The 11,743-nt window shown below is 41.7% G+C and overlaps 1 protein-coding gene across 1 annotated transcript; it reads right to left on the bottom strand.

The window, feature by feature from the left end:
- Positions 1-659: 659 nt before the first annotated feature.
- Positions 660-4,173, bottom strand: tmem74 (transmembrane protein 74). The gene is made up of 2 exons (XM_030750026.1): positions 4,052-4,173; positions 660-3,385 (listed from the first exon to the last, which is right to left on the bottom strand). Exon 2 carries the CDS (start codon positions 3,316-3,318, stop codon positions 2,473-2,475), a length of 846 nt encoding a protein of 281 aa, XP_030605886.1. The 5' UTR covers positions 3,319-3,385; positions 4,052-4,173; the 3' UTR covers positions 660-2,472.
- Between the last annotated feature and the right edge of the window lie 7,570 nt (positions 4,174-11,743).

Below are 11,743 nucleotides of genomic sequence, written 5' to 3'. Positions count from 1 at the left end.
TGCATGAAACCTCTGGAAATACACTTGAGCTTGGCATGTAAAATGCTGTCGCTTCAAGCAAATCCCCGATTAAATCCCCCAAACACATTTAGTTAGCTGTATAAGGGGAAGCCTGGTGTTGGCTGTGAGGAGGAGGACAGAAAGAAGAAACTGAGATAAAGAGGAAAAATGGGAGCAGGAGAAGAATAGTATATGAAAACCTACAGGGGTAATGCACTATATGTATACCACACACGACACCATAAGATGTCTGTTAATTGCCTCCCTCAGGGATTTATGACCTGTGTGTTAGAGCAGTGACATTGTCACAGATGTTGCAACCTCTGTAAACTGAAGGCAATGCAGTCATTATATTTCCCGTTTTTGATCTAGTTGCTCAGTATTCTCATTCACAGTTTTTAGCAGTGGCTTGGTTGATGTTCGCTGATTTTTAAGTGATGAACTTGTTTAATTTTATGTAACATTACTAAGGAGTGAGACAGAAAGAGGAAGCAGGGAGGAATGAGCATCCAGCAACCAAACTTGGCTGTTGCACCTCATCTCCACAGCCAATGAAACTAGGAAAGCCCTTTTTATTGAAATATGACTGAGATTTACAGCTCCTATGAAGAGAACAGGACAATATTGCCTCATTTGGATCATTAATTTTTATTACCTTTCCTGGAAATATCTTCATTTAGTGCTTTATTGCCATTTTGAAATGTAATGGTTGTTCTTCAGGGATGCACACACGGGAAATGAAATGCTCTAGTAACACAAACTTGCATTAGTCCACTGTTGACAAAATCCGGGCTCATACATAAATGTCTTCTGAATAATCTTTTCATCACAGACCATTTTCCTTCATCTCCCTGTGAAGTGACTGTCATTCAGAATGCGTGTATATGTTATGACAGTATATAGAAGCAATACAACTAAACAAAAGCACAGCAACAGCCTCGAGCTGTTTACCGTCAAGTAATAAGCCTACGCATCTCATTAATACAGGGTGACTCATGTCGTTTTGAATGCAAGCCTTGAAATAGGGACACATGGCCCGGGAAAAGAAAGGACAAGAAACTAAGGTAACAGTAACACTGCATAAGAATCATTTGAACTCGTCTTGCAGAATGCAACATTTGGCTGTTTGTAAGAATATATGCAAATATGAATTAGCACTTCATGCATGATTTATGAGCCTCAAGGTGTAACCTACACAGAAAAATGACTTTTTTTGTGTGTGTGTGACATTTTTTATTTTTTTCTCTTCAACCTGAATTAATAATCATCGGGGAGAAACAGAAGGTTACTTTAACTCAGACTTAGCCTAGTCCAAAGTGAAATTCCTCCTCAGCCGAGAAACCGAAGCTGGTCTTCACCTTGTCAGGTCACAAGAGCATTAACATTTTTAGCAAGTCTGCACACAATAAACCTCTTTTCCTCAACTCTTTGTGCTCACCTGCATTTTCTTTTTTTATTCAGTAAATCAGTGCTCTAACATCAAATGTAACCTTTTAAAAAGAGTGATACATCACGTGAGAGAGGTAATTAGCTCTTTGAAGTAGTGACAGCTTTCCATTTTGGAAGTAGGGCAGCGCTTTCATCTGTGATTAGATGTTCTTAAGTCCATCCTCATGTAGCAGAAGCTGGGAAGAGACTGGCAAGAAGAGGCTGATCAGCCTTGAAATGTAACAGGCACTTGGGTTGTGGTCTTTCGGGACCCCTCCCACAGGCATCTAAGTCTAAGTATGCTGAAGGTTTGCAGGAGGAGGGGAAGGGGCAGAGAGAAGGTGAGGCAAGTAGCTGAAAAAAAGGCGCAGAGTGGATCAACAGAGAGCAGAGGAAGGTGCAGAGCGGATGTCATGGCTGTCAACTGCAGTCAAATTTGTCATAACTATCAAACCAATGTGTAGCTTTGGCTTAGATGCATGAAGCCAGGCTTGCTGGCTTACCTCAGCACTCCACCAGAGAGGGACTGTCACTGGATATTACCATGTGGTCTGCTGAGCTGATTCGCCCACGTCACAGGAGACAGGGACAGCGATACATCCCTTCTTACTCCCACTCTCCTGCCCTGGGGACGCAAGCATTCCCCTACTTCCTGAAGTGTGCCTGTGTGCAATCTTTGCTGTTCGCATTAAATATGAATAGCCTTAATAATAAATGGAAGCTCTCAGAAATTGTAAAAAGGTAATCCAGTGTTTGTGACACAAAGCTCTTGATGTTCTCCCTGCTCCCTTTTTTTATGGTTTAGTGATTTTTAATACCACATAAAGCATTTCTGGTGATTACCCACTTTGCTTTGGGTGCTTTTCTTGTCCACTCTATTTGCCACGTGAAAATGTTATTGGGGACTTGAACTATTGCTACAGTTTAAGACAAAAATGTTGCAGACTTACAGTTTGAATGTATAAATACAGTATGTTAGAGAATGAGTGTGAATGGCATTAATTCCCAGTTAAACATTTTTTGTTTTTTATGCATAGCAGCAGTTTAGGTCACAGTTTCCTCCATGTCATCTTCTATGGAAAACTGCCCAGACGAGTGGCTGGGACTGGATCTAGTTTTCAGGTTGATCGAGCCGTACAGTTTGGCTGAACGCTTGGAATAAGCGATGACCTTTCTCCTGTACATCTCTCCCTTCCACATAGAGATCATCAGCAGCGTGGAGAGCACCACGCCGCCCAGCGTGAGCAGGCAGAGTCCCGCTATGACGCAGCGATCCAGGTGGGCACCTATCCGGGCGCTCTCCATCTCCAGCTTCTCCATCTCTCTCGCCGACACGCTATCGCGGTCCACCACCACATCCCTAGGCACGGCGTAGGAGATGATCACCAATGAGATCCCGGTAACCAGGAACGTGACTGCACTGATAAACCCGTAGTCTATGGAATTCCCGGAGCCCTCCCCGAAGGAGAGATCATCCTCGGACATAAAAGAAAGCTCCGGTAAAGTCTCAGAGCAAGGCTCGCCGTTGCGCACGGGTCTGTGAGTACTTTTGCAGCTAGACACTGGGCTGGCCAGTCGCAGGTTAACATTCTCATCAATATAGGTGAAAGATGTCTCTAATTCCTCGTCGCAACAAACTCTAATTTTTTCCTCTCCGAGGTGGCCAAGTTTAATCTCTGCGCCCGCCTTGCGCGGCGTCGTCCTTGGTGCTGAAAGACACCGGCCATGGCAGCTGCGGACCGGGTTACAGGCGCCCTCCCCTGTGATCACTCCTCCTGTTGATCCATTCGACTTGCGGGCATGCAGCTTGGCAGAAACGCGGTCAAGGGCGTCGGAAATGTCGGGCTGTTTTCCACCCTCATCTGCGGGAAGCAGCTCTGAAGAAGCCATTCGTGTTTCACCACCCGCTGGTTCACTCTGAGCCTTCCTCCCACGATGTTTTCACTCCACAGCATCCCTAATAAGAACACACACCACGTCTAAGTTTAATGGTGCATATAAATTAGATTCCTGTCATTGTAAAGCGTAAAATTATTAATTTTCCCCCACGAATGCGCTAAAACTTGTGCGTAAAATTAAACTGCAAAATGCACATATGCAGGAGTTCCAATAGAAAAATGCTGACAAAAGACCACTTTAAAGTTGATAAGATGGTTGAAGAGGAGACCTTAAAAGGCGCTTACATGCCTGTGATTAGCCAAATGCCTCTTAATCCAATTAGGTAAATAATTCACGTCCAAACCGAGATTAAGCTCTCTATTTTAATTCTGTTTTAAAAATGGATACTGCCTGATGAATAAACACATTTGTAAAACTGGGTTACAACTAATCCCTGCAGAGCAAATATATTCATAGCCACTAACACCCATAGTAAATATACTTCCAATAAGAGCATCATCAACCTTAAATAAAAGCAGTACTTCCTAAATACGTGTGCGAATCGTCCTGCACACTTTATTTGGATTCAGCGTGAGATATGAGATGCTCCTCTGCATAAGGGTTGGACCAGCCATGCACATTTTTTCTAATCCCTGACTAAAAAAAAAAACCAAAAAAAATCCCTCAAACAGAACAAAACAAAAAATCCTCCTCAAGCTGCACAAATAAACAGAAATAAACTCACCGCGCTACTTCAGCATCCCTTCCGACTTCTCTCTTTCACAGCGGATGAAACCACACAACGGAGGCAGACAAAAAGCCTTATCGGTAGATATGCTTTGAATGTATTCTGAGCTTGCTCAGTGCTTTGGCGGCCGTCCGCACTGAGGGGAGCTCTCCCCTTAGTCCCTCCCACGCACACACAGTCTCAGCTGCCCGCGATGTGGCGCTGAAAGGAGCGCCGCTATCTGTGAGTCGATTGAGATCACAGTCAGTCAACAGAAACGGGTTGAGGATTTGAAGGGCTGAGGGGAATCCTGATTGATCTATCTATCTATCTATCTATCTATCTATCTATCTATCTATATATATATATATATATATATATATAGATAAAACACTGGCGATGACTTTCCTGTAGGAACATTTCAGCTACATCAGATGCCATTGAAATGTCAGTTAAGAGCTAAAAACACCCAGAGCAGCCTAGTGGGAAATGCCGTCCTATAAGATCAAATAACATCAAGAAATTACAAAAAAAAAGAGTCCCTAGGTGAATTTATAGGAGCTCAGTGCTATAAAGACTCTCTTTCAAGTCAATGCTGAACCCCACAGAGGCAAATTCATACATAAATGCTATTCGAGTAGAGATAAAGGAACAAAAATGCCAGCGGAGCCTTTAGTTTGCAGTGGGGTCTCCACGGATCAGGCTTAATGCGATAAGTCTGGAGGCTGGGTCAGTGCTCTGGGCTTTTTGTTATTGTTCGGCTGCCTTTGCTGTGAGGTGTGTGTAATTGTTCTGCAACAAAGTTTTGGAGGGTCATACCTGTCAAAGTGTTATAGTGTTACTGCACTGTAACAAAATGACTGATGTTGTAGTGATCAGTTGCGATTAATATGAACTATGTGGTCTACTCTAAAGGACAAATACAGTACAGCATGTCATATAGCCACACAGCTGAAGATCATAGACAAGCATAAAATAATCTGTTCTGTTTGTCAGTTAATGCCATCATCATATCAGAAAAGGCTATCCAGCTGTGTTATGTGTATCCATCTGCTCTCTTGACCTCTCTCAGAAGATTACTGGTCACTATGCCAAAGCCATCCTAATCCATGTTTAATCTAGAGCTCTATTAGGTCGTCGGATCTGTGACCCCATGTAAATCTTTGGGAGGTTCTTGCCATTTATTCCTCATCTTCTGTGTCCCTGTCTTGGTAGCATATGCAAGGATTCAGATTAATTAACACAGTAAAATGACTCATTACTCTTGGAAAGTGACACTTTGTAAACTAAATGCTAAGTACACACCACCATCAACCATTTAAGTGCTTAATCCTAGTTTAAAAGGAATATTCATTTGCTGACTGTTCCACCTTATTTGGTGCAGGGAGGCAGACAGCAGCTATAAATATAGTTGCCACATTTTCCTGGAGTCCTGGTGGCTGGGTGAATAGCTTTGGCTCATTTCCCAACAAGACTCCATTTAACAGATGAGTAAAGAGAGAGGGACAGTAGTGGGAGAGGGGGAGACAGAAAGGAGGGCATTGAGAAACAAAGATTTACTTCACTCTTTTTGTTCCAGAAATGAGTTTTCAGAGGGATAGGAAGCACAAATACTCCCGGGTTGGTGACTGATGGATCATAATGGTTTATGGTGTGTTTAGTCAGACTGTGGTCAGCTTCTGTGCAGAGAGACAGAGAGAGCAAGCTGAAATCTATAACAACAGCCAACATGAGATGCTATCTGTCTGCAACAGTGCACCACTTTTCCTGCTGGCAAGGACATTGGGCCTGGAAGAGGAGGGGAAGCAGGGGAGTCAGTGCTTCTAAAGGCTACATATCCATATGTCCTTATAGCCTCTTCTACCACAGCCATGGACCAGTACACAGAGTAAAAACTATGAAAGATGGATGCTCTTTTCTTTAGTCAGCAGTGGTTGTCATGGATGGATAGAGGGGGCAACATGAGGGAAAAGAAGAGCTAGAATGTGTGTGAAATATGAAGTGAATTAATGACTGAGTTCACCTTACCTCCAGCTGCTCCAGGAGCTGCCGGAGTTGTTCAGCGTCCAGCAGTAGCAGGCTGCATAGCAAAATAGGTAACAGAACTACATGAGATGTGGAATAAGCTCCTACCAGGGAAAACGCCCAGAGGCTCTTTGCACCATCTTGCAGGTTTAATCTTACAAATGTATGCATAATGAACTCAAAACAGGCTGAATTACAAACACGCTCTTACATAGAAATCAGATACTGCTGCATAACAATACAGGCATTAATGCAGCACTTGTGAGTACGTAGTTGACACTCCAGCACAGTAAGTGTCAGCAGGGGTTAAATTGAGCCAGGAGTTGTCCCAGGCTGAACTCCGATACACTCTTCAAGGGATGTTCAACCTCATATAGGTCTTATGTCTAAAATATGTTTTTAGTTATACCATTAGGTTTAATCAGTCTACAGCTAAATATGATCCAGATTACACTTACTTTTACACACCATTTTGTTAAATACACCTCTTTAACTGCTCGTTAATGCATCTATCTAATCAGCCAATCACATGATAGCAACTCAGAACATTTAGACATGCAGACAAGTTGACCTGCTGAAGTTAAAACCAAGTATCAGAATGGGGAAGGAAGGGACCAGACTGACTGGACCAGGCATTTCAAGAACTGCTGCTCTACTGCGATTTTCCCAGTATAATGCACAACATTTCTGGGCTACAGCAGCAGAAGACTATACTAGGTGCCACTCCTGTCAGCTAAGTCAGGAAAATGAGGCTACAGTTCACAATGGCTCATGAAAATTGCATGAGAGACGACTGGAAAAATGTTGCCTACTGTAGTCTGAAGAGTCTTGATTTTTGCTGCAACCTTCGTTTGGTAGTGTCAGAATTTAGTGTGAACAGCATGAAAGCATGGATCCGCACTGCCTTGTATCAGTGGTTCAGGCTGGTGGTGTAATGGTGTGGGGGATATTTTCTTGGTACACTTTGAGCCCCTTTGTACCAACTGAGCATTGTTTAAACAGGCAGCCTATCTGACCATCCTCTGAGATGGTCAGCAACAAGATGAAGCTCAAATACTTTCAAACTGGTTTTTTGAACATAACAGTGAGTTTACTGTACCCAGTCACCAAATCTCAATCCAACAGAGCACTTTTGGGATGTGGTGGAACAGGACATTCACATCATGAATGTGCATCAGCCAATAAATCTGCAGCAACTGTGTGATGCTATCATGTCAATATGGACCAAAATCTCTGAGGAGTGTTTCCAGCACCTTGTTCAGTCTATGCCATGAAGAATTAATGCAGATCTGAATGCAAAAGGAGATTCCCAGTAGTAGCAAGGTGTACCTAATGAAGTGTCCATCAAGTGTATATAGAATATATAAAATAAAGCATTTTGTTAGAGTTAGATATGTGACAGGGTATCCTTTTATACTCAGCTGTACTTGGAGATCAACTCCCAGTCTCAGAAGCCTTTAATGTATTTAATGCTTTCTTCCAGACTCGGTTATCTAAAGTTTGTTAGAACTATTGAAAGGCTTCACCTTGAACCAATCAATGATGTTCTGCAAGACATAATAAAAGTACTTTTGTTGCTTAAACCTATCAAATCTGTGACTGAAATCTGAAAATAATATTAAAGAAAAGAAAGCTTTCCACAACTAATGATGCAAAAGGACATTGTTTTTTTTGTTTTTTTATTTTATTTTGGAAAATTGTAACTTGTCAGGCAAGTTACAATTTTCCAGAATTTAACATGCATCCCCACCAGGTCTCTGAGGTCATGTCATCAGGGCCTTGTATGATGTATGGCCAATACATCATACAAGGCTGAAAAAAAAACAAAACAAAAAAACCCCATATGTATATATATATATATATATATATATATATATATATATATATATATATATATATATATATATATATATTTTTTTTTTTTTTTTTTTATGTGTGTTAATTTGATGCACCCTCATTAAATTATTTCCACTCAACTGCTTGAGCTCTACCGTGGGGCACAGCAATTCAGCTGGACATGCAATCATTTGTGACAGGGACGCATTCAGCTGAACGTAAATGAATATTTAAGTTTGCAATAATAAAATAATGTTAAGAAAATATTAGTTTGGAGTTGAATGTAGCTTTCCTTTCATTTAAAATGTTTTACCTTTTCTGAATAAAGATGATTTTTACCTGATAGTTTTTAAAGTATGTTATGATGATAATACTTCTGTACTCTTACTAACTGTACGAAACATTTTGAATGCAGCATCTTAACCAGCAGCTGAGTGTTTTTTTTTTTTTTTTTTTTTTGGTGGTATTACTACATCACACTAACAAAGAACCAAACAAACACCACTGCGTCATCATAGGTTCAATTGTGGGAATGACAAGAATTGGACAACTGGAAAGCTTGGCTCTCTGCTGGGTTTTGAGCCCTCCTTAATTTATGATCTATCATCTGTAGATGATACACCTATTCCATATTTTAAATCAACATATCCAATGAAAAGTTAAAAAAAACGCCATGAATTTATTTGAGCAATGCCAGCGTTAATTGAGCTGTGACTGTCCTCTGTTAAGCATGTGTAGATTTACGCTTTATGGTCAATAGCGGAAGCTCAGACTGCCTACATCCTCCTTTTTCTTGTTCTTCCTCCTCTTCTTGTACTTCACAATTCATCCTGCTTCCTCTATCAGCAGTCACATCATCAATAAACACCAAAGACTTGGTTCCACTGGCAGAAATACTTGATATGCTTTGGAGCACGAGTTATTTCTCAGTTGTAGACTTTGACAATGATACGCCTACCTCTGAGGGTGTTATGGACTTGGTTAGATGTTGTGAAGTTCTTTGTCTTAACCATAGACAGAGTCTTCACCCACCTTTCTTGTCTTCTGTGGTCTTTCAGGCCTTGTGGTGATGCTGAGCTGGTCAGTGCATTCCTTCTTTTCCAGAATATACCAGATTTTTGATTTGGTCACTAAAGTTTAGCTTTCTCTCTGATAAATTTTTTTTTTTTTCAGCCTAATGATGTTTGTAAGTACACTGTGCAACTGTGAGATTTGTAACAATTTACTGCTGTTTGCAACACTTTGGAAATGCTGGAAAAAAACAAAAAAAACCCAACAAAATATTTGGTGGCTCTTGTCACTGGTAGTGTTAATTTTTTTGAATTGCGAGTTGTTGAGTTGTTAGCAGAACGACTGCTGGTGCAGGTGGATGCTCAAAGCTGTGAAAACAGCATCAAAACTTTGGGTCCATCCTGTGGCTCTTCATTGAGTCCTCACACTGAGTGAGCCTGCATTTTTCTGGTTATTTTAATGTAACAGAGCAGAGGTTAACTTGGAGAGTCAGAAGGATGCCGAGGACAGCTGCCCAACACAAGACATGAACAGGGCATGGATGTATGAGTTAGGTTTGACAGTGAGCAGAGTGATGTGCTGCCTTTTACATTTTTAGTAAATTTTCTACAGAGACACTGGTCCATAATGAAAACTGCAGAGAGCACAAAAACCTGTGTGTGTGTTTCACTCAGAGGTACACACAACATTCGAAAATTGACTCATTTTGCATCTTTTCTTAAAAAACTTCTCTCTAGTATTGGAACAATTCCAAAACATAGTGGAAATATTTAAAAAATACGGATGTTAATGTAGCTCACTTATGAAGTATGTCAGAGTAATGTAGGAATGTCACATGCTCAGGTGTCACTGAATGCAATTTTGAAGGTAGTATACATTAGTCAATGCTAGTAGGTGCTTTGACTTTCATCAATGCCAGCATAGACACACACACACACACACACACACTGCAAATCCATCTAATGATTGAGTTATTGATGTTTTAAGCTAATGTACTCTGATATGGAGTTGTGGTTCATGTTTAATCTGAGAAATCAATGGTCCTGCAATGTGTCTGCTGAGTAACTGCGAGAATCAGGGTTGTCTACGTGGTCATGAACTTTTTCCATTTAAGTGCTCTTGCTCACTGTTTTCATGCCCAGTGAATACAATAACTTAGCACTTCTACATATATGTGTAGTCAGCAAGTCAGTATGACCATGATGCTGAGGCCTAAACTGTTGTGAAATTAAGAGTTACGTATGTGATCCTGTACTTGTCACGCAATGTCATGCTTCTCAGTCTAATTGGAAGTTGAAGTATGAGCTGAGGGAAGATGTGGAGAAATGGATTATAAAGGTAGTATATATATGCCTTGAGTTCCTTGAGCTCTGTACACTTCCTTCAACCGCATGAGGACACACTGGTCCCAAGAATGTTAGCAAGGACAACGAAACTCACCTAGCCCACAGTGAAAACTTTGCTCCTGTAAGTGTAGAAGCAGGCTTGGAAACCTCTGCTCTCATAGCAGAGGCCAGGAGGACTGCCCCCACCTCCAGCAAATTCAATTTAATGTTATTTATATAGCACCAAATGACAACAAACAGTCACCTCAAGGCACATTGCATGGTAAAGACCCTACAATAATCACACAGAAAACCCAACATCAAAATGACCCCCTATGAGCAGCATTTGGTGACAGTGAGAAGGAAAAACTCCCTTTTAACAGGACAGAACCTCCAGCAGAATCAGGCTCAGGGAGGGGCAGTCATCTGCCTGTCATGTCCTGTTTTTCAGCCTGGTGCCATTGCTTTTGTTGGTTCTGTTCCTTTTGTTTGTTGTCTCTTTGCCCTCGTGTTCTGATCTTGCCCCTGTGCTTCCTTGTGTTTTGGTTTTTGTTCCTGGACTTTGTTGCCCCCTGCTCGGTTTTGTTTTTGTTTTTTCCCCAGTGTTTTGGTTTTGTCCCTGGGCCTTCTTCCTTGCTGCTCCCTGCCTGGGTTTTGTTTTTGTTTCGGGCCCTCCTTCCTGGTCCCTCGCCTCCCGCCCTGGTCTGGTTTTTGTTTCTTGTCTTGGCCGGGGCCGGTGGCCCAGTGTTTTATGTTTTCTTGATATGGTTTCCGTTTTCTCAGGTTGTTTTGTTATCTGTTAGAGTTGCCCTCAGTTATTTCTAGTTCCTTGTGTCTCTCTGTATTCTGTGTCAGGTTTGCATCTCTGTTCCCTTGTCATACTTCCTGTTTTATTTTGATATCCATCTAGCCCCTGTCTGTTGTATTCAGTTTTGCTTCCCTCTGGTCTCGTCTTAGTTATCAGTGTCACCTGTGTTCCCACCTGTTTCCTCTTCCCTCATCAGCCCTTCTGTGTATTTAAGTCCTGCGTTTTCTCTGCCTGTTGTCGCGTCGTCCAGTGTTACTGGAGCCCAAGGTAATGCCTGGATAGCCACCATGTTTCTAAGGTTTGTGGGGCCGAGCACAAGAACTTCAGTTTTATCTGAATTTAGAAATAGAAAATTTAGAGGTCATCCAGGCCTTTATGTCTTTAGGACATTCCTGCAGTGTAAGTAATTGCAGGTCTTTGAGGTCAGCAAAGACCTCAAAGACCTGCATAGGGACTTAGAGGCCTCTGCTCTCGCTGTTAAGTGGCCCCCATGAGCCCACATTCTGTGGAAGAGACCTTTTTCCCCCTTCATGGGGGACCTACCATAGCTGAGGACAACTACCTTTGAGCTCATCTTTCATACAGCCATGCTTCATAAAATCCCAGTGGGTCCTGAGTAGAGCACGATAAGATGGATCAGTGGTCGATGAAATTTTTGGTTGATTTATTTTTGTCTGATTTATAACTGCTGGATAAAACCTCTGA

The sequence above is a fragment of the Archocentrus centrarchus genome, chromosome 16 (genome assembly GCF_007364275.1).
Source record: "Archocentrus centrarchus isolate MPI-CPG fArcCen1 chromosome 16, fArcCen1, whole genome shotgun sequence".
In the NCBI taxonomy this organism is placed as follows: Eukaryota; Metazoa; Chordata; class Actinopteri; order Cichliformes; family Cichlidae; genus Archocentrus; species Archocentrus centrarchus.
The sequence above is the reverse complement of the archived record's forward strand: the minus strand, read 5'-3'. Positions and strand labels throughout refer to the sequence as shown.

Excerpts from the sequence above, each read along its gene's own strand:
- tmem74 (XM_030750026.1), bottom strand. The coding sequence starts at position 3,318 with ATGGCTTCTTCAGAGCTGCTTCCCGCAGATGAGGGTGGAAAACAGCCC.